At 53.8% G+C, this 22994-nt stretch overlaps 1 protein-coding gene across 2 annotated transcripts in view; it reads left to right on the forward strand.

The window, feature by feature from the left end:
- ADCY3 (adenylate cyclase 3) overlaps positions 1-22994 on the forward strand; it is an 88848-nt gene that overhangs the window by 43170 nt on the left and 22684 nt on the right. For both annotated transcript variants that reach the window (XM_049652460.1, XM_049652458.1), the window contains exon 2: positions 1217-1366. In XM_049652460.1, the coding sequence (XP_049508417.1) occupies positions 1217-1366 (150 nt within the window). The remainder of the gene's footprint in view (positions 1-1216; positions 1367-22994) is intronic.

Here is a 22994-nt window from a genome sequence, read left to right on the forward strand (position 1 = left end):
GACTTCCCTGCATTTTTCACCTACCCAGGATCCATTATCCTTCACTAAGAGAACACTTTCTCCCCCTGGGGCCAGAAATGAAGAACTTCTGCCTCCCTACCCACATCTCAGCTAGACTTCTGCCTGAGAAACTACGCCCTTCAGAGGAGGGGTCTGCCTTCCTCAGGCTCGACCTCAGGGAACCAAGGTGGGGAGGGTGTGAGCCTCAGGGAATGGGCAGGGCCAGACCTTGTTGGAGCTGGCTCCTGGCAGGTGGCTTTGGAGAAGCAGGAGGAGCTAGAACCTGGTGCAGCCCCAGATGGGGCCCAGTCAGGGTCAAAGACTGGGGCCCAGGAAATGAGCACCAGGAAATGAGATGTGGTTTGAACGTTCAGGTCCATATCCAAGGTTACCTGCAGCAGGAGGCGGTTGAGTCTGCAATCCCAGCAGCCTGTGGAAACAGGCTGGGGACCACAGACACCTAGGGGAGTCTGGAGGGTGCCAAGGATGGAGGAACAGACTCAGTGCCCAAGAAGGCCTTTGTACCGATGTACTGAGCTTGCAGGACAGACATCCGTCGCACAGCTGCCCTGTCCCCTTCCTGTAACTTCCTCATGGGACCTCGGTACTGGTACCGGCCACCCCTCATCTGCTGGCAGGTGGGGTTGGCTGGGAGGATGCACGTGAATGCCAGACACCTGTATACCTGCAGCGTCACGTGGAAGGTAGCGTGAGGGCTGGGAGTTGGCCCAACACGGCTTCACATCTGTGACCTTCAGTGCAACCTGCAGCTTTTAGGATTATACACCCCCAGCTAGTAGATCGGGGTTTTGTACACTCTCCTCCCAGCTAATCAGCACAGCACCTAAGGGCGCCTAATAAGTAAGTTCTCAGTAAATGGTGGTTGAACAAATGAGAGAATGAATGAATTGGGGAGCAGAGGGACCGTCAGGCCACACAGGTGCACGGGATCGGCCAATTTAGCTGCGCTGTGAGCAGGAGAGGCAAACAGCCCCATAACCAGCCTTCCAGGCCGGGGCCTCACCCACCTATGGTAAGCGGGGCAGGGTCTGTTCCAGGGCCCTAAACGTCCCATCAGGGTCAGAGGCTCGCCGGGGCCCTCCCTGGACACTGGGCAACTAGGGGTTTGATTTTCGTTACCACCCACCCCCCCTTCTCCATCCTCTCTCCTGAGCATGTGCCTTCACCATTGTCCTTTTCTCTCCTCGGGGCACAGATCCTGGCCAACGTCTGCCTCTACCTGTGCGCCATCATGGTGGGCGTCATGTCCTACTACATGGCGGACCGCAAGCACCGCAAGGCCTTCCTGGAGGCCCGCCAGTCGCTGGAGGTGAAAATGAACCTCGAGGAGCAGAGCCAGCAGCAGGTGAGGTCCTCACGGGGTGGCCATGCGGCCGTGCAGGCCTGGAGTCCGGGGCCAGAGAGGGGCCGATTGGGAGGGGGTGGGCCTGGGACAGTGCAGCCCCCCCTCTCCCCCGCCCCCAGGGCTCCCCGGGGCTCGGGGATCACCTGCCAGGGCCAGGTGTTGGCTGCCTCCTGGGCCTCTGACCGTCACAGGGCTCCTTCTGACTTCGGAGAGCTTGCCTTGCTGGAAGCCCTGTCCTCTCTCCTCCTCGGTGCTTGACCTAATCCTCCCCTTCTCCTGTTTTTTTCCCCCCTATAATTTAAAACTTTTTAAAGAACTACATTGGCCCAAGCAGTCACCAACGACTCCTTGTGTTCCTCTCTCAGGTGAAAAAGTTCTCTGGGTTTATTCTAAGTGCTTTTCCCCCCATGGGCATCACTTCAGGTCAGTCCTCCTCTGCCACCCTTTCCGGTTCTACAGCAGATTCGCCATGTGTCCCTGCTGTGCACTCTGAGCCGTGTTCTCTGCAGTGGGGTGGGCCCAGCCCATAGCAGGGGGGCCTTCTGGGTGAGGCCCATCAACCTGCTCGACTCCACCCAGGGCGCTAAGTTTCCTTCACGCTCTGTGCGTCTCCTACTTCCTTCTCCTTCTGAGTCCTCAATGAAGAAGTAAAACCAGTCCAAACCCTGGGGACCCCACTGTTTACATTTTTCCATTGAGAGAAGTGCCTGCTGCCCCCGCTCTTTGTTTACTGGCTTTACTCCAGCCTGATCCACCACAGAACCACCCAGTTCTCGTGTGATTCAGTCTTTTAAATAGTTTCTGGTCTGGATTCATCTCCGATGCCTTTTGAAGGTCTGTAGAAATTACATCCGCCAACTTCCTGTTATCCATAGGTTTATTTCCTGCTAACAAACAAACTCAATAGTTTGAAAATAGAGGATTCCCTGTTCTGGGAACCATGTCATTTTGTGTTCAGGTGGTGCTCTTGGCTCTGGATTCACTGAAACGGCTGTTTTCCACTCAGGTGGACAGGGCCAGAGTTTCGGGGGCCTCTCTGGAGCCTTTGCCTGGGGGCCTCCTTGGCGGGCCTCCCCTTTTCTAGATGATGCTCTTTGAAGGCACACACTGAGTCATTTGCTGATGAGTCCTCACTTCCTCTGTCCTGGGGATGTGTTTTCTCTGTTTACCAAGGAGATCTAGAAGCTTCTGAGCTGGGCCTCAGACTCCACTCCTTCAGAAGGCAGGTTTCAGAAGAGGAATCTCCCCAGCCTCTGTTGCCACAAGGGGCCAAGCTTAGCAGGTCATTGAATTTGCCTCCTTGTCCCCACCCCTGTAGCCTGTGGTTACCCACGAGCTGCTTCTGCTTGAATGTATGTAAAGAATCCCGTCCTTTACTGGCTTTAGAGTGTCTTGAAAGGCGTTCTTTAGTTTCTGTTTTACATGCTGGCTGGGTTCTTTCTGCATCTCCTCTCTCATACCGTGGAGGCATCCCTCTGGATTCTCTACATTTAAAAAAAAAAAAAAAGCTTGTGTCATCGCTTATCTAGGTCAGGAGTTCTTTTTCTAGAGTATTTGTGCAGCCTTCAGCACACCTGTCAGTCTTGTCTGTCTCAGGACATATAGTTGGTATAATCCAGGACATCCTCAGTCACATCAAACAGTGCTTGGTGGGGGGTGTCCCGGTGCAGTAGAGGAAGGTCCTGTGTCTCACCTGGATCTGATATTCTCTGCATAGATAATATGGACAAGTTATCCACCTCTTAGAGCCTTGCTTTCCTCATCTGCAAAGTGGGGGTGTTGATACTCCAGAGCAGGAGTATTGATGCTTGTCTTTAGGTTTCCCTGAAGGCAGAAATACAAGCAGAAGTGCTTTGTAACCTGTAGAGCTTGGAAATGGGGACGGTCAGGCTGTGGTGCACAGGCCGTGGAGTACATGGGCATTTTCTAATGGCCCCGCTGGGCAGGGTGAGGGTTGGGAGCCTGACAAAGAGGGCCATTCCTACCTGCTACGGGACTCCCGAGCGCCACGTAGCAGCCAGGGGGCGCTGGCAGCCTCTCCGGGCCACGCTGCTCCTCTGCTGTGTTGTGAGCAGTAGCAAAGCAGACACTGGCTCCAGGAGAGAGGAGTCCAGGGAGGCCGAAGGGAGGTGCACAGGGTGGAGAGGCACAGATGCACACCCCCAGGCTTAACTGGGACACAGCAGGTGCCTGTAAGTATCTATCTAGTGGAATGAATTTGTCTTGCCCAGCTCTAGCCTCAGTGTGACCTTGGGCCAGCTCCTTCGCCTCTTTGGGCCTCAGTTTCCCTATGTGTAAAGTGTATGTGAGAATAAAACCTTTGGTGAAAATCAGATAATCTGCGTCTATCCCTTTGGGAATGAGAAAAGCACTGTTACCATCAGGAGGGGCGGAATTCTGCACACACACAGCCCCCCCCGAAACTGGGTGTTGCAGTTCGCCCATGTTTTCCTTAGGACTCTTGTGACCGTGTGCATGAGATCTGTTTGCAATTTTACTTTCTTTCTGTGTCCTTGGCAGGTTTGGACATCATGGTTGTGCTGGGTTTAGGAAATAAGTGTTTCCTCTTTCTAACCTGGGAGAGTTTGAAGAAGATATGGGTTCTTTGCAGGAGTAGAAGGACTCTTGGGGCACCGGGGTGGCTCGGTTGAGCATTCAGCTCTTGATTTCTGCTCAGGTCATGATCCCAGGGTCGTGGGATCGAGCCCCACATCAAGCCCCGCATCAGGCTCCATGCTAACAGCACAGAGCCTGCTTGGGATTCTCTCTCTCTCTCTCTCTCTCTCTCTCTCTCTTTTTCTCTTCCTCCCTCCCTCCCTCCCTCTTCCTCCCTCCCTCTCCTTCTCCCTCTGCCCCCTCCCCAGCTCTCGTGCACGCTCTCTTGCTCTGGCGTGCTCTCTCAAATAAAAAAACATGGCTCACTAGTGAAGCCTTGTGGCTCAGGAGTTTTCTTTATGAGATTCAGTCTCCCTCAAAGGTACGAGGTTTTTTGTATAAGTTATAACATGTTTTTGTTTTTTCAGGAACCTAACCAACTTCATATGAATATGTCACATTTTTGACGTGGGATTTTGTCTTTCCGTGGGTTTTATAGCGATATTCCCTTTTCATTACTGATATTGCTAGTTTGGGCCTTCTCTTTTTTTTATTTGTCCTTAATCTGTCTTGCTGAGGTTTATTAATGTTTGAACCTTTTCAGTGAATCACCTTTTTGTTGCTTTCTTTGTGCACTTCCATAATGCATTATGTTTTTGACTTTGATTCTCTTCTACTTCCTTTGAGGTTGACATCATGTCCTTTTTTACCTTCTTGAGATGGAATTTAACTAATTTTAGCATTTTTCTTTTCTAAAACACGCTCCTGGTGCTCGGATGTCCCACGTTATGTGCTTTTGCTTCCTTCTACAGATTTTGATATGTCCTATTTCTGTTGTCATTTAGTTCAAAATACTTTCTAATTTCCACTGAGATATCTTTGATCCCCAGGCTGTTTGAGGGTACATCAATTAGTTTGCAAGCATACAGGGAATTTTTAAGGCCCTCTTTTTATTATTGATTTCAGTTTCCTTTGCTGCAGTCAGAGAACATATTCTGTGTAATCTCAGTCCTTTGAAATCCGTCGGAACTTGAGTTTTGACCTCTCATTTTGTATTAATTTTGATATACTTAAAGTCAACATGGATTTTTACAAAAATGCATCAAAATATCTTCCAACAATGAAGTAATGCTGATACATGTCCATCATGATGCATTTGCATCTACCCCAAATTAGTATTTTTACCTTTTTGGGCACAGTGCAAAGGCCTCCCAACATTTAATTCCCCTTCCCCCAGACTTTCTGGCTATTGCAAGTATTTTATTTATCCTTTTTTTATTTATTTTTATTTTTTTTTAATGTTTATTTATTTTTGAGAGAGACAGAGCATGAGCGGGGGAGGCAGAGAGAGAGGGAGACACAGAATCTGAAGCAAGTTCCAGGCTCTGAGCTGTCAGTGCAGAGCCCGATGCGGGGCTCGAACTCTTGAACTGCGGGATCATGACCTGAGCCTGAAGTCAGATACTAAACCAGCTGAGCCACCCAGGCGCCCCCCTCCCTTTTTCTAAAGTTTATTTATTTATTTTGAGAGAGAGAGATGGGGGGACGGGCAGAGAGAGAGAGAGAATCCCAAGCAGGCTCTGCCCTGTCAGTCCAGCTCTTCCATCCTCTTGAAGAATTGCCCTTAGTGTCACTCTTCACGAAGGTCTGTTAGGGAAGTCTCTGCATTTCTAATTGCCTGGAAACGTGTTCAGTTTGCTTTCGGTTTTGGAAGTCACTTGCTGTCAGAGGTAGAATTCTAGGTCGACAGCGCTGGACTCAGAGCCCTTTGAAGGCGTCATTCCATTATCCTGTGGCTTCTGCTATTTTTGTTGAAATGCCGGCTGGCTGGCTGACACACTCTTGCTCCTTTTAAAGTAATACGTAGCTTTTGTATTTTTTTCCTCCGGTTGCTCTTACAGTCTGTCTCTGGTGTCCAGCAGTTTCATGGTGACGCGCCTGGCGGTTTTCTTTGCAGTTACCCCGCGTGGTATTTGAGGAGCTTCTTGAATTGATGGCTCGATGTCTTTCATCAGTTTTGAGATGTTCAGCCAGTATCTCTTTGCCCCATTCTTTCCTTTCCTTCCGGGACTCTAGATGTCCTTGTTAGACATTACCATGTTCCAGAAATCTCTGTGTTTTTTTCTAAATCTTCCTTTTTTTTTCCTGCGCTTCAGACTGAATATTTATACTGATGTGACTTCCAGGTTACTAATCCTTTGTCTGCTCAGTGCTTGAGCTCCTCTGTTGCATCCTTAATTTCAATATTGCATTTTTTTTTCATCTCTAGAATTTCCTTTTGACTTAAGTAAAAGACACATTCCACTTCTCTGGTTAAGTTCTCCATTTTGTCATCTATTCTTTGTAACATAGTAAAAATTTCAAACTTTTGGACAATGGCAATATCTGAAATACTGACGGGTCTGCTTTTCCCTGTTGATTTTTGGTCCCATCTCATGGCATCATGGCCTTTAACATTTTTTTTTTAATTAAAAAAATTTTTTTTGAAGTTTGAGAAAGAGCACGGGTTGGGGAGGGGCAGAGAGAAAGGAAGAGAGAGAGAATCCCAAGCAGGCTCCACACTGTCAGCGTGGAGCCCCATGTGGGGCTCGAACTCGCGAAACCGTGAGATCATGATCTGAGCCGAAACCACGAGTCGGATGCTTAACTGACTGAGCCACCCGCATCCTGGCCTTTTTAAAAAAACGCTGGATAAATTAAATGCTGAATATCATGTATGGAAAATAGTAGCAGCTCTGAAGGATATGTCTCTCCAGAGAGGACTGACTTTTCTTGTACCTCACCTTGATCCAATGTGGGGTCTAGAAGATTTGGGGCTGGGTTTTAGTCCGAGAGCTGGTTTCTGTTGTGCCTACTCTTAGGAAATAGTCCTTCAAGGGTCTTAACTCAGAGGCTGGTCCTCCCCTTGAAGGACCCTGGACTCCCCGCCACAATAAGACAGCCAAACTACCCTTCGGTGTTAGCCTCTCAGCTCTCACTTTCTGCTTGGGTTCTTGGTCTCTCACCCCATGTCGCTTGGCGGTGGGCAGACGCCTTGCAGGATTTGTGTAGAGAAAGGCTCTCTTGTCTCCTGGACCTCACCCCTCTGCTCTGCCTTGGAATGCTTGCTCACCCATCCTTGCTTCTCCACCCCCTTGAAAGCTGAAGCCATTGCTCTCTGTCCATCCTCTGAACCCTGACCTCAAGGGCAAAAGTGACAGAGTGTGTTGGGCTCGCTCAAGTGTGTTTGCCCTCAGAGACCTTGTCCCCTCCCATCCTAACCACCTTGGTTGTTTCCCATAGGCTTCAGATAGCCGTCTTATCCAGCTTCTGTAGTTGTTCGTGGCTTAAGTGTCCGTCTGGTGTAAGCTCCTCTGTAATAGCAAGAAAGAGGGGTGCCTAGGGGGCTCAGTCGGTTGGGCGTCCAACTTCGGCTCAGGTCATGATCTCGTGGTTCATAAGTTCAAGCCCCGCTTTGGGCCCGCTGCTGTCAGCACAGATCCTCTGTCTCCCCCGCCCCCGCCCCGCCCACCCCCCCCGCCTCTGCCCCTCCCCTGCTTGCACTGGCTTTCTCTCTCAAAAATAAACATTTTTTAAAAATAGCAAGAAGCAAAGGTTGGATGTTATTTTACACTTCTTTATGTTGATTTTTAAGTAGCTAAAAATGTACATAGTATAAAATCGTGAAGGTGTGAAAAAGGTTATACCGTGGAAGGTAAGCTTCTCACACACAGCTGTCCTCTTCCCCGTCCCTCAGACAGCCACCGTCATGTCTCGTGTGCCCTTTCAGGATTCCAGTTCTTTCCAAATGTGGATCTGGGACACAGACTTTTCACACCCACGCAAATAGTATATCCCCTCTTCCGTACTTGATCTTTCACCTGCTGTCTTCGAGAGGGTTCTAAGTCGACGTGGCACTGCCTCATCCTTGTTAGTGACTGCATTGTATTCCATTATGGAGACGTGACATTTCTTTAATTGGGCTCCTAATTGTACAGTTGAGTGGCACCAAGTACCCCCACAGTGTTGTGCAACCGTCACCACTATTTGCTTCTAGAACTTTTTCATCATCTCAAACCGAAACGCCATGGCCATTAAACATGAGCTCTCCCACCTCCTTTCCCCCGGTCCTGGCTACCGCCATCCTGCTTTCTATGTCTATGAATTTACCTTTTCCAGGCACCTCACATAAGTGGAATCAGACACTATTTGTCCTTCTGGGACCGGCTTGTTGCACTCTGCGTGGTGTCTTCGGGGCTCATCCGTGTTGCAGCCCCTGTCAGGATTTCCTTCCTTTTCAAGGTTGAATGATACTCCGTTGCATGCGTATACCCCATTTGTTTATCCGTTCATTTGTGGAGGGATACTGGGTTGTTTCCACCTTTCAGCTGCTGTGAACACGGCTGTGCGGGTACCTGATTGAGTCTCTGCTCTCAGTTCTTGGGGGCATATACCCTGAGGTCGAGTTGCTGGGTCATATGGTAGTTCTACGTAGAGTTCTAATTTTTTGAGAAACCAGGCACGTACATTTTTATTTTATTTTTTAAGTGCTTTTATTTTTTTAAGTTTATTTATTTGAGGCGGGGGCAGAAAAAGAAGGAGAGAGAGAATCCCAGGCGGGCCCCCCCCCCCCCCCCCCCGCCCCGGGGCTCAATCTCACCAACTGTGAGATTGTGACCTGAGCCGAAATCAAGAGTCAGATGCTTAACCAACTGAACCACCCAGGCGCCCTGGCACATTTTTAATGTTGAGAAATATTACCAAATCATCTCATATAGAGGTTCTAACGATTGGCACTCCTCCCGACCGTGAATGGGAGCGCACTTAGACGGTTAAAGTTTCCTTGTTTATCGAGAAAAGGCTTCTTTGACGTGGAACCTGCAGCTCCTCCAGAAATGCCTGTTGACAAACCCCAGTGGCAGGGGAGAGGCCCCACGGTGGTAGTGGTGGCCTGTGAGCCCTTTCCTGCTGTTGACTCTTTTGGTTCAAGTCACAGCCAGGTAGACTGGGGTTTGGGAGAGGCTTCTGTGTATTTTTTGACATATGTCGTGCAATATCTGTTAAGCGCAAGTGTAAAGAAAAAAACGCTGATAGACAATTATTCTTTCAAGTCTTTTGTGCTTCTGTGTTTTGAGAGGGTCCTAAAACCATGTTTTTCTGATTATAGAAGTACCGCCTCATTCTCGTAGAGGATTCTCGTAGAAAGCAGCCAAGAATTCTTATAAGAGTATAAGAGTAGCAGCCGAGAACCAGATATTCGAGCCTTTATGGCTGTGTCCTGTGGCTGCTGTGGACATTAAATGTAAAGAGCGTGTTCAGCGCCGTGTCTGGACCCCGTAGCCACTCGTACTGACTACTGTCGTGCTGCTGTTGGTGGATAAAAGTGTGCAGAAACAGAGAAGTATAGAAAAGACCCCCAAACTTCCCATCGTTTGGGTGCTTCTTTTAAAAACAATTTTAAAAAATACAAACGTGATCAGTCGTGTGCTCAGCTAGGAAAGGTTTTCGAACTTTGCGGGTTTGCTTTGCTTTTTCTTTTTCCTTTCCGCGGAGGGGACGTTCTTACAAAGTTAACCACGTAAAAGTGTGCAGTCGAGTACCTTCCCCGTGTTGTCCAGGCACCACCTCTGTCTGGTCCCAGAACATACTCATCGCCTCAAAAGAAAACCCCATGCCCAAGCCTGATTTTTTAAAACCGCAGAGAAGGGTACCTGGTGAGTGTCGGGACAGCCCCGAGCAGTAGGTTCCTTTCCTTGCCCGGAAGGACAGGAGCCTGAGATCTGTGCACACACACACACACATGTGCTGCATGCTCCTCTCCGTGAGAGTCTGAAGCTTGCACCAGAGGCAAGTCCTGCCGGGGAGGTTGGACCTGGGATTTACATCCAACGCTTCCTCCAGCGTTTTCTGGGCAACAGTGAGACCTGGCTTTCCAACCTTCTCACCTTTCTCACCTTTCCCACCTTTCCCACCTTTCCCACCCTTCCCACCTTTCTCACCTTCTCATCTTCAGTTTTCTGAAAAAGGGAGATTAAAGATGGTGCCATTCATCAGGTTGTTGGGGAATCACTTGAAGTAAGGACACGAAGCCGAGTCAAACATGGTGAGGCCCTTCAGTGCTATTGCTGCTGTCACAATGGCTCCTGCTCCGGGGATGCCGAGGTGGGAGGAGACCCAGGTGGCTGCCTCCCACGGGGCTGACTTAACTTCCCGGGCAAGTTGGCCGAGGGCAGACCAGGAGCAGAGACCGGCGGTCCCATCTCACTGTCCTCCTGTGAGGGCCGCTGGTGAGCATAAAAATGAGATCACGGGGTGAAAATGCTAGAAAGGGCTGCAGAAAGTCCTAGAAGGAGATGAAACAGAAGCTGGCTTGGACGTGGCTCCCGTTTGAGGAGCTGTTTGAGGTCAGTGCCACAGTAGCCACTCACGGTGTTTAAACGCCTGTGTAAAAAAAATGCCCAATTAAATTCTCAGCATCTCCTTTGCAGAGGCGGCTCCATTTCAGAATTTGGCTCTTACGATCCGCATCCCGCTTTGTATTTTGTCGGCGTGGCTTTATCTTGTCCTCTAAACTGCCTTGGGAGGAAGCACCGTGTGCTGAGGGGAAGTCCTGCCCTGGTGGCTGTGTGGCCTCCCGCGGGCAGGCTCCTCTCTGGGCCTCGGCCCCTCCTCAGTTAGTGAGGCCCAGGGGATCCCATCCCAGATCCTCTGATTTGGTTTTCTTTACTGCTGTCACCGGGGAGGTTGCTCTCTCATGTGAAAGTTCCCAGCCTGCTGCTAAGGGCAGGTGACTCCCAACAGGTGGACATCAGCCGTCGTCCCCAGGGAAGGTTCAAAGCAGCCCTGGGCCTGGTGCACAGGCTTCCCCTTCTGCTTTGCGACCGAGGTGGGCATGTCCGGGTAGTGAAAAGAAGAGGCATGGGCGCCTCAGGTTCCAGTCACTCCTGCTGAAGCCTCCCTGGCTCCAGGCTTCTTTCTGCAGGGAGGGGCAGGGCCGGACAGCTCTGAGGTCCTTGCGGAGCTGAGGTCCGGGAGGGTGGTCCTGGCGTGCTTGTGTCTCACTTTGTAGGCAGTCCATGGCCCTTACCTGTGACACATGGCCGTCAAAGTGGACTTGAGGACCCAGCTCCATGGGCCCGTTAAGGTAGAGCAGGAAACCCAGGGGACTGAAGAACTGGGGTTGTTTTCCTTTATTCCCCTGAGGCCATGCACCAGAGTTTAGTTGGGGACCTTGCAGGTTGCTAAGCGCCCCAGCTGCCATCTGGGAACGACAGGCATCGGGGAAATCCGCCCGGCACATACCTACTGCCAGGTACAAACTGCAGAATCATGAGCTCCCCTGGATCTCACGCTCCGAGTTCCCTTCCCAGGGAGGGGGACGTGGTTGAAGTCAAGGAAGCGGTGGAGGGTGGAAGGACGATGGGATGGCACAGAGGGCAGCCAGCCTTTCCTTCAGACCACGTTCCGTTAGATGGGTCAGCCTGTCCTTATCGGGGAAGAGAGGGCTGCCCTCTGTCCCCACCCTTCAGAGGTGAGGAGGGAGAGCCCAGGGCTGACCGTGCAGGGTTGAGTCTAGGTCAGAAAACCACCCACCGGCCCCAGTGAGGGCCAGGTCATGTTCATCCGGGGCGCCCTAGGGAGCGCGGTGTAGGCTGACGCTGGGTGGTTTTCCACTTAGCTCCTGGGGGGGACACGCAGGGCAGAATGGCCACTTTGCTCTGCCTTTCCTTTTACTTAAACCCAAAGCCCAGGGTCACTGTGACCAGGATGGCCTTTCTTCTTCACGGTGGAGTCTTTCTCTAGGTGCAGGACCTTCCGCCCTTGAGCATGTCTTGGAGGGAAGACCCACCCCTTTACCATAAAAGCCACAAACGTCTCTCCCGGGAGCCCCCGAGCTTGGGATTCTGGCATGCTGCCATTTCGTAAGCTCGGCTGTGTCTTGTCTTCTTGATGTCCCTCCTTGCACTCTGCCCACGCCTGCTTCACTGTTCCCTTCGAGGCCTTTTGCCGTGAGGGTAAGGCAGAGAGTAATCCCGCCCCTGAGCCTTGCTCTCACGAGAGGCTGGTGGGGAAGAGGGAAGTCAGGGCGGGAGAGAGACAGACACACAGATACTGAGCGAGAAGAACCGAGAAATCAGCTACCTCTTGTCCTCAGTTGTCCATCGTGACTGTTGTCCTGGCAACAGTGAGGTTGGGGCTGGGGACCCGTCTCCTGGGGAGCCGCGGGGGGAGAGGAGGCTGGTGGGGTGGGAGGAACGTGGTCCCACTGCGCCACAGCTCTGCCTCTTGCTGTGTGGTGGCCTGCGGCCAGGCTCTTGTGCCAGCGGCACCTGACGCAGGTGGGGCAGACCCGTCGTCTACTAGACAGCCACAGAGGACCCCCTCATCCCAACGTCAACCAAGAAATACACTTGCTGTCTTAACTTCCTCACACGCCCACTCGTGAATATAGCTAATAGTTGTTAAGTTTTCGTTTTTAGCCTTGAATGTATCTTGGTTTGAGAAAAGCCAGAAGGCGGATTTCCCATGGTGTGGGGTAGAAATCTGTGCTTCTGTTGGTTCCCACCCCCCACTTCTTGGATTTCACAGAATGTTCTTCATTCTAGCATTTCAGCACTTAGAACAAATCCGCATTTTAGATAATGCAGGTGATGAGCCGCGGAGCACAGGTTGTTCTAAAGCCTTGACGGGCTCCTGGCAGTGGGAGGACATCTGCTGTGTCAGGTAGACCCGGGCCCTGGTGGTGATGACAGCATTGCAGACGGCACTGTGTATGGGGGGGGGGGGGGGGGGGGGGGCGTGGCTTCTGAGCTGGGGCCCTGCCGTAGTCACATCCTGCCACGGCACTTTTATCCCCAGTTTTAGCGTCTGCTGTCCATGACCAGCTATGGAATATCCCCGCCTTTCTCTGGCTGTGGGACCGACATCTTGTTTAGTAATGGCGTAGTTGATTGGACAGTTACCTTGTGTCAAGTCCCGGGGCTGCATTTTTACTGGATTATCTCATTTAATCGTCGCAGCAAACCCAGAGAAGGGTGGGCACGCATTCCCTCCTGGCCACGGCTTCTGTTCAGTTCTGTTTACTAGGCGTTTTAGTTGTAGTCTCTGGACATCTGGCCTGTGGGCATCGGCTTTGTTTGACCTGCCCAGAGTTTTAAATTTCTAATACTTAAGGATTTGGACATTCTATATAAAAACTTGCATTTCTGACCACCTTGGGAAATGGGAGGATCGGACAACGCAGGGCTCAGGAGTAAGGTTTGCATTCACATCCTCGCCAGGCCACTTACTTGCCCCGTGTCCTTGAGTCAGTTATCATGCCCTCTGACCCCGTTTCTTTGTCTGTGAAATGAGATTGGAATAAGATTGTTAGAAGGTCTAAAGGAGAGCATTGCACAAATATTTGGGGCATTCTTCTAGGCACTAGGGATGTAGTTGTAAGCAGAACAGATTCCAGTGGGGGAGATAGATATTAAGTAAATGAGCATATGCTATTAGAGGTAGGACAGTGGTGGGCAAAGCAGGAGAAGGAGCATAGGAATTGCCTGGGGGTGAAGGAAGGTTGCTATTTAATATTGTGTGGCCAGAGAAGCCTTTCTGATAAAGTGAGACTTGAGTAGAGACCTGAAGTTAGGGCGTGAGCCATGCCATGTTCCAGGGAGAGGGAGCAGTAAGTGCAAAGGCCCTGAGGTACGTTCACAGGACATCATGGCAGCAGGTGAAGGTGGAGTAGAAGTGAGAGGAAGAGAGGTAGGAGGTAAAGGAGGGAGATGATGAGGAACAAGTCCTGTAGGACCTTGTAAGGACCATGGCTTTTTCCCTGAAGGAGATTGGAGACATTGGAGGGCTGTAGGTTTTGTTTTTTTGTTTTTTTTTAATATGAAATTTATTGTCAAATTGCTTTCCATACAACACCCAGTGCTCATCCCAACAGGTGCCCTCCTCAATGCCCATCACCCACCCTCCCCTCCCTCCCACCCCCCATCAACCCTCAGTTTATTCTCAGTTATTAAGAGTCTCTTATGGTTTGGCTCCCTCCCTCTCTTTTTTTTCCTTCCCCTCCCCCATGGTCTTCTGTTAAGCTTCTCAGGATCCACATAAGAGTGAAAACATACGGTATCTGTCTTTCTCTGCCTGACTTATTTCACTTAGCTTAACACTCTCCAGTTCCATCCACATTGCTACAAAAGGCCATATTTCATTCTTTCTCATTGCCGAGTAGTATTCCATTGTGTATATAAACCACAATTTATGTATCCATTCATCAGTTTGATGGACATATAGAGGATTGTAGGTTTTAAATGGATCAGTCTGGCTGCCGGTGGAGAAGAGACAGCAGTGGAAGCAGGGAGGCCAGTTAGAAGCTATGTAGTAATTTTAGGGAGAGCGGATAATGGCTTAGACCAGGATGGAAGTGATGAGGGGAAGGATTCTGGGTGTTTTTTGAAGGCAGAGCCAACAGATCTCACTGCTGAGTGGCATGGGGGATGGGGGAGTGGGGAGTCCGTGATGGCTGTCGGGATTTTAGCCCGGAGGCGATCGGAAGGGCGGGTGGCTCTTTACAGAGACGGGAGGATGGTGAGAGGAATGGGTTCGGTGGGGGGTGGAGAGTCAGGACCCGCTGAGTTGGAGATGTCTCACAGACATCCAGGAAGGCAGTCATCCTACGCGCTACACACACGTCTGGCAGGCTGGAAGGGCTGTGCCTGCATTTGCAGACTCTTGCTGGGCCCTCCCGGGTCGAGGATGGTGGGCCCTGTAGGACAGTGCCTCAGGCTGGGGAGCTCAAGGCCAGTTGGCAACCAGACAACACCTGGGGAAACTTTTATCATTTCTCCTCAAAGACAATAGGAGGTGATTCTGCTACGTGAGTCTCAGACCTGCACCCTCTCTTCTGCCCCAGAGGCTCTCAGGGCCTTGCAGAAGGCAGCCAGAGGGGGGACAAGGAGAGAAGCACCCAGTAGAAACTCCCATTTCCCCGGCGACTACCTCGGCACGCCAAGCCCCTCTGTGTCCTGGCATGTGCCGCCGGGAACATGGTGCTACGCGCCCAGATGGCAGAAGCAACACGGGACGGTATAACCCAGAGGATCTGGCAGGGGCACAGCTGGGAGCTTGCATTTCTGCGGCTCCTTAAATATGCAGCAGGAGAGCAGCCGTGAGCGCAAAGTAGAGCGCGGACCCGGTGCCCAGGGCGCCGGGGAAGGTGGCTGTGGAGGGCGTCAGCACCTGCTGAGGAGGCTCAGAGAGGTGTGTTCGGAGTTGGATTTAACAAGGTGGATGTGGATTCTTGGGTGGCTTTTCAGGAAGAGGAGTGGGTGCTGGCCAGTGTGCGGTGGGGAGAATGGAGTCCTGATCCACGTGGAAGGGCAGAGGCAGGTTAGTGAGGGCTGAGCGGGGAGGCGGAGGGAGTCCTCCCCGGACTGCAGTGGCTCATCCCTGGTGTGGGAGGGACCAGAGTCAGCAGCCAGGCCAGCCCTGGGGGGGGTGGGGGGGAGGTCAGGAGCCCAGCCAGCCCTGGAGGGGGACCGGAGGGGAGGCCCAGGGAGAAGAGGAAGGTGGGAGCTGTGTTTGGGAAAAGCACCAGCAAGATTTATTGCTCCCCTGGGAGGAGGCAGAGGGAGTGAAGCCAAACCGCGAGCGACCCTCACAAGTAGAGAGCGGGTCTGTTTAACCCGCTGGAAACTTCGTGCCCGGGGTGGGTTGAGCTGTTGCTTCCAGGTCAAGGTCGGAAGCGGATACTGAGCTCTTTCCCATGGATCACAGAGGCGGCTGCAGCGTCGTTCTCAAGGCGGCACTCTAGGCAGCGGCTCTGTGTTACCCACGGTGGGCGCGGAAGCCGTATTTACGTGCCGCGGCGTTCTAGAGCTGTGCTGTCTGATGTGGTAGCCACTAGGCACGTGTGGCTACTTCAGTGAAATGAATTAAAATCTAAAAATTAAAACTCACTTCCTCTGTTGGACTGGCCACTCTTCGTGTCCTCGGCAGCTACAAGTGACTACGGCTACCATACTGGACAGCACAGGTTACAGAGCATTTCTTTGCAGAAAGTTCTGGCAGTGCTGTGCTAGAGGGTGACGGCCTGCCCCTCGGGCCACATCTCCTCGTTGACGGCTCAGCATCTCACCAGATCTCTGAGGGGCACCTGCTCTGTATAGCCACGCTAGGCGAGGGCTGTAGATTCCACACACACGACCGTATTTGCGCCTAAAGGGCAATCTCCTGATAATTGCAGTCACCTTGGCCCCCGTCTCTAGAGACTAGGCAGGCCTCCGGGCAAGTGACCGAAGTCCCATGGTTTGTGTCCCCTCTTCCCCTCCAGCAGGGTAAGGGTTCTGGGCTGCCCCTGGCTCTGTGCAACTTCTGTTCTGTTCCAGGTGACATGTCCTGGTGGTGACTTAGTTGTTAGTCTGGCTCCCACAATGCCAAGATTAAGTGTGGCCCTGCTTCCTTCTTGGAGCCGACATCTTGAGAGACCCTGGGGATGCTGGCTCAGAGCCTGTTTTCACATTGGAGGGTCTTGTTTAAAGAGATGCTGGGTTTTGAGTGCTACAGCCCCTCGTCCCCTGTGAATTCCCACACCCCTGGCTGAAGACAGCATAGCACTCCTGCCCCCCGAGACCAGTCACTCCCAGGTGACCTGACTGCCCTGACCACCCGAGCTCTTAGGAGTACTCTTCACCTTTGACCTGCCCAGCATTTAGCTTGGGGACTTGCAGAGACGACCAGTGACTGTTCTTTGAGTGAGGTTGTGACCGTGTCTTTTGGACGGAGTAGCACATGTGGGTCCCTAGTCTAGATGGTGGCTGCCTGCCCCCCGGCACGGCTCTGGAGTTTCCAGATTTTACATGCCGTGGTCCTTCGCCTTCTCATCAGGGAGAGGTGAGCCATTTGGGCTCTGACCTCCCAGGGCTAGCCGGCCGGGGCCTCCTGCCCCCCATCTCCTTCCTCTGCTGCCTCCTCTGCCCAGCGGGTCAGGCCAGGATGGGCACTGTTGGAGTCCATTGCCCTTTTCTGGCTTTGAAGTGGCCCGGAAACTCTAAGAGTCTGGAGAAATCAGGCCCAGAACAGATGTGTTTGTGGACAGCTGTGTCTCTGCTCATAGCCCGTGATGGGTTGTAGTGACGTGTGTGTACACACAGCACATGTATAGGGCACACGTGGGCATACACGAGGCCCCACCATACAGACTTTACATGTTTGCTTCATGCAGCATCTCACCAGATCACTGCTGAGTTCTCTCTCCATTGAAGTCTCCCTCCCTCCCGCTGCCCCCTTTTTGAGGATGTTGCAGAAACTCAGCTTCTCATCAGCCAAGCTCATGTATCCAAATCCCTGCCGGCTGCCTTGCTGTAATGAACTCCTGAATGCCTCATCAGGGCCCCTGGGAACAGCGCAGGCCTCCTGCCTCTGTCTCGATCCTGAGCCAGCACAGAGGCGCGGCCTGGCCTGAGTCACCACTGAGGAGGAGGAGGCTCGATTGGTTCCTTCCCAGAGCCTGGGGGGGGACCATGCTGACAGACGGCCCCGGTGAGGGGCTCACTGCTCACCTGAGCAGTGCAGCAAATGCGTGTTTACAGATCTCCATCCCAGGCCCAGGACACGTGCTGCGCCCCAGCCAGCCGCCCCCCCTCCCCGACCCCCGGGTGGCACACCGCCCAGGACGGGCCTCAGGTGCTTCTCCCCAGGATCTGGGTAGTTTTTTTGCTGTACCCAGAAAGCCCGCTAGAGACTTTCACGGCTTGTTCGTTCTTTTGGCTTATTTGGTTCTTTTCCCAGAGAGGGTCACGGCCTTGACTTTGCGTGTATTTTTAGGATAACCATTCAAGCACGGCAGGACCGGAGGGAGACCGAGTGAGGCAGCTCACCACCTTCTCCGTCTCTCTGTGTGGCGCCATGTCGCAGGGCCCCAGGCCTGGACTTACGGAGTCTGGTGGTTCCCTGTCCCCGGGCTAGTCTTCCATCCTGCGCTTGACTCCCTGCTCACCCAGCGTCCGGGGCAGGAGCTCACTAGCTCTCAGGGCAGCGCATTCTTCGACTGAACTGCTTTGACTCTTCGAACATTCTTTCTGCGCTGGAAGCAACAGTCTGTTCCCCACAGCTTTCCATCACTAGCTTCCTCCGGGGGGACCTCCGGAGCAAGTGTCCTCCCTTTTCCATACAACTGCCGTCCTCAGACGTGAAGGTCGCTCTGTGCCACTGCAGAGCCCCCACTCCTCTGGCCGGGTTCCCAGCTCCTCAGCCCCCCTTTGATGCCTGGCCTCAGGCTCCTACACCCTGTGGTCACTCCCCGGTGAGGGCCTGGGTGAACTGTGTCCTTGGGGAAACCTTTCTCCTCTGATGCTCCCGAAGTGGCACTTCCAAAGTTGAATGTGCTTGCGAGCTGCCTGAGGGTATCTGGGCCTCCTGAGGAACCAGCCTCAGGTGATGCTGAGGCTGCCACTCCGAAGGCCAGACTGGGTCGTGGGTCCTAATGTCCTGAGGGGTGGCTCAGCCGAACCAGGGACCTCCCTGAGCCCGACGTCCAGGGACTCCCCATAGATTTCTCCTCCAGGTAGCAGCGTCGAATGCCAAGTTCCCCACATCAACCACGTGTTCTTGGGCCGCTTTCAGTCCATTGGGTGGCATCACACTGCACATGTGTCCTAGCAGAGGCCTTCTGGAACTGACGCAGCTGGCCTCCCTCACGGACTTGGGGTGGCTCAGCATCTCCGGGCCCTCATGTCTGGCCCTGTTGGTTACACTCAGGGTCCACTGCCAGTCACTGAGACAGGGCCTCACAGCACTGGCCCGTTTTCTCGTGCCCTCAGCCAGTGAGGGGCGGGGGGGACACTGAGGCTGAGGGAGGTCACTGAGGCCTGCCCAGGTCTGTCATGGAGGCCCGGGGGTCCACCTCAGCAGCACCCACCTCCTCTCCCCTGCTGACCCATCAGAAGAAATTCCAGCAGCTGCCACTGGCCCGGCCTGGCCTCCCTGAGCCCCACAGGTGGTCTGGGATGCTGCCGGGCCCCGTGCTGGGGCACCGCGGACGTCTCAGCTCAGTCCCCATCTGCAAGGAGTAGCCAGGTGCCCTAACAACTCCATGAGCACTGGGGCCCACAGAATGTTCCAGTGGGCTCACCTCTGGGTTTCTAGAACAGTGTCGTCAGGTCCTTGCTAGGGAAGATTTGGGCACTTCTTGTTCCTTCACATTTGTAGCGGAACAGCGTCCAGTGTGGGTGGGAGAATTTGTGTGTGAAAAGCACATCCTTTGGTGTAGAAGAAAACACCACCCGTTCTTTTGGTCAAAGAGCCCTGGGTTCCAGTGCTGTCTGTCACTAACTCTGAGGAACCTGGGATAAACCATTTAGCCCCTCCATGCCTTGGTTGGGTCACCTGCAAAATGGAGACAGTATTACACATATGTAAAAGTTGAGGACAGATGAGAAAGTCTTAGCGAAGAAGAGGGACGATTTTAATATTGGTCACTGGTGTCCATTTGCCCAGTGAGTTGTGGTATTTGAGAGCTACAGCAAGAAACCAGCCTATGGTGATTGTTCTGTCGCTCGGCAACCTAAGAGGGCCTCTGCCTCCTCTCCGTTGTGCGGTGGGGCAGGGGTCCTCCCCGGCCATCAGTCTCCTCCCTCAGCTCACATCCAAGCAGACATGGGGGTCCAAAGCCCGCCCCCGCCCCCGGACTTGCAGGAACTGTTATTACAGGCTGGGGTCAGGGTCACAGCTGGCGGCAACAGGAAGTTTTGTGTTTATTTCCGGTTTAGAAAGTATTTTGAAAAAGCAGCCCCAGCAGTATAACCATATAGCAGTTTTGAAAAACATTTCAGGTTTTCTCTGAGTTCCATTCGCCAGATCAAGTTACCCTTTCATGTTTCGCGCAGACTCTTCCGCCTTGACTCAGATGCACTTGTGGGTCTGTGGTCCCCTTCTCAGGATACAGTTGCTGTCTGGTCATTTTCTTATCGTCGCACTTTTCATTATGGTCACTTCTGAGGTTCCATAATCTTCCATCTGAAGGATGTGTCCCGGTCGAATGAGCCGTCAGCTGGGCATTTGGGCCACTTAGTCTTTTCCTCGAGTATGAGTGAGGTTACAGTGCAGTTCTTGCACACACATCTTTTTACTTTTCTTGGATTATTTCTGTTGGAGAAATTCCCAGGAGAGCTATTAATGGGTCAGAGACTTGCAACATTCTTATGACTTCCGAAACATATAGTAGTTGCTATTTTAGGAAGAGCGGGCTCTGCCTCTATGCCGGGGAGGCCAAGCCACATCCCGCACCTGCTCTGGGTGGCCCTGCACCCCTGAAGACGCCTGGCTGTGTTTTCAGAGAAATTGGGACTGTGGTCAGGGGCACGAAGCACCTCTCAGGACTAGTCTGGCTCCAAGGGAACCCAGAGAAGCTCTTCTGGAGGGTCAGGGTCTGAGAGGGCGGGAAAGGCCTGACAGTGTGGGTAACCGCTGCTGGGGTTGCACAGGCTGGCCCAGCACAGCACTGTGACTTTCCTAATCCTTGGTGTCCCGCGCCCCCTGCTGGCTCACACACCTGAGCAACCTCTTCCCCAGGCTGGCGGGTGCCCCCCACGCTCCTCACACATCTGCCTCTTCCTCCCCCTAGTGAGCGCCTGCATGCACCTCTGGTGGGGTGTGGGTGTGGGGAGGGGAGGTGGGGAAGGAGGGAGAGAAAGGCTAAAACACGCATGGAAGCTGGGACCCTTGTTTGCATCTCCTTCGTCATTGTGCCTGACCAGACAGAGCTCCTACTCCTGGCCAAGTGACTCTGAGGACTTTCTGCTCACCTCGAACACCCCACTGGGACTCTTAACCTATAAACCTGTGGCCAACTTCAAAGCCCAAAGGAGGTTTAGGCCTCGTCTTCCTGAGATATCTGCCGACCCCACGCCCTCAGTAACACTTCACCTCAGGTGACAGAAGAGCTGTAATACATTGAGCACTTGCCGTGTGCAGGCACGGTTCTCAGTGCCTTCGGGTCAGGGTCACTTCGTCCTGCTTTCCCAACGAGGAAACCAAGGCACAGGGGAGTTAGCGGCAGCCTGGTGTCACACAGTGAGTCGGTGGCAATATAGGGAACTGAGGGAGCTGGGCCGTCGGGCTCTTAACCGCCACGCCCTCCTGTCCCTGCCGGCCTGGCACAGACCAGCGCCCCTCACACTCGGGCGGGGACTAAGACCCCGGATTCCAGCCCCAGGCTCGCTGCCACCTCCCAGCCTGCCTCCTCCCCCCAGGCTGCCCTGAGAGCCCGCAGGGCCCCGGGTCTCTCTGGCTTTTCTCGAAAATCCTCCCGGAGGCTCCTGTTCTTCCCCAGCTGAGCGCTTTCTCCAAGGTGCCTGGGTTTAGTTTGGTTTCAGAAGCCCCCTCGCCGCACACCGGCAGGGCAGACGGGTGTGCCGGGGTGCAGCGTCCAGGAGACCCCGTTGCTCCTTCCTGGGCTCAGATGGAGGTCATAACACTGGGGTTATTTCGGCTTCTCATTCCCCTGCAACGCTGCTGCTCGTGAGGGTTTTAGCAGTGCTGGAGACAGCTGTGGAAACGGAAGAATAACGGTGGTCGTTGTAAGTGCCAAGCCCGCCGGGCCAAGGGGGCCTCGCTTGCTTACGACGGTGTAACTTCCGCAAGAGGACCGATTCTCCCCACGAAAACCGGGATGAGAGGGACCTTCCTGTGGTGCGATGGGTGAGCGGGCGGGGGCTCTGGTCTCAGACTGTCCGGGAGAGGAAGGGCAGGGGCTGTCCCTGCAGCAAAGCTGACTTCTCCCGGAGGAGGTGAGGCCCCAGCCCTCTGCCCAGACCCTGGGGAGCCTCTTGGGCTGCCCCACCCGGAGGAGAGGAGCAGAACCTCCCCACCTTGGTTCTCCTGCCTCAGAGAAGGTGTGTTTAAAGTACAGGTAGAGCTGGGTTCTCTGGCCTCAGGGCCCGCTGAACACAAGGGAGAACAGGAGCCCGGTGCCCTCACCCTGCCCGGCGCACCCCCGTGCCTGGGGCCCTCACCCTGCCCAGGGCCCTGGTGGGAGACGAGGTCCCCCAGCCCTGTACCCACCAGGCTGGTGTCCCTGCCAAGCCTGTGTTCCTCTGGGTCCAGTAACCCCTGGGCAGGCCAGGCAGCAGCTCGTGGCGTAGCCCCCAGATGGCTCTGGCAGCCGGCACTCAACACACAGCACGCCTGGCCCTCCCACGCCCGCCCGCCTTCCTCCTCCCTGTCCGCTGCCCTGTGCGGCATGGCTCCCTCAGAACCACTCCACCGCTGGGCTCAGACCCTGCCGTGCCTCTGCTCCCAGTCTTGTCTCGGTCTCCTCCCCTACCCCCTCCCCACTTCTCTCGCTGCTGTGCCCCGCAGGCCTCCACTCAGCCTCGCCGTAGCCCCACTTCCCGGCCTCCACCCTTGACGGCCTCCATCCTACGAACCTCAGGTTCTCCCCATCTTGGGGCGCAGGGTTCCTGGCACAGCACCCTGCCTGGGCTTCTGGCTCTGGCTTCACCCCCTTGCACCCACTCCCGGGGGCTGTCTCCTGTCCCCTGTCCCTGTTGCTCAGCCTGAGCCGTGCTGCGGGGCTGCAGGCTCAACCCATGAGCCAGCTCAGTGTCTGCCTGCCACGCGTCCCAAATCTGCCCTGGTTTTCCCCTCACCTCTCTCTCCTCCTCTGTTCCTCACTTAAAGAGACCGGCACCTTCCACCCAGAGGCCCAAGCCACGGGCCTGTCCCCCCTGCTTGATGCAAGCTGTCGCCAAGCCCCACTTTGCCCAGATGACTGCTAACTGGTCACCTGGCCCGCCCTCCTGTGTCACAGCCCTGGGCACTGGGCCTACCCCACAGCTTTCAGGAAGGAGCTCCCCGTTCCTTGCCTCGTACACGAGGCCCTTCAGGATGCAAACCAGGGGTTGGCAGACGTTTTCTGGAAAGCGCCAGAAACCCCTTTCGGTTTTGCAGGCCACGTCTTCTCTGTCACAGCAACTCGACTCTGTTGGAGCGAGGGGGCAGCCAGAGGTGACATGTAAACAAACGAGCTTGGCTGCCCCCCCCCCCCCCCCCCCCCCCCCCCCCC

Source organism: Panthera uncia, assembly GCF_023721935.1.
Source record: "Panthera uncia isolate 11264 chromosome A3 unlocalized genomic scaffold, Puncia_PCG_1.0 HiC_scaffold_12, whole genome shotgun sequence".
Lineage (NCBI taxonomy): Eukaryota > Metazoa > Chordata > Mammalia > Carnivora > Felidae > Panthera > Panthera uncia.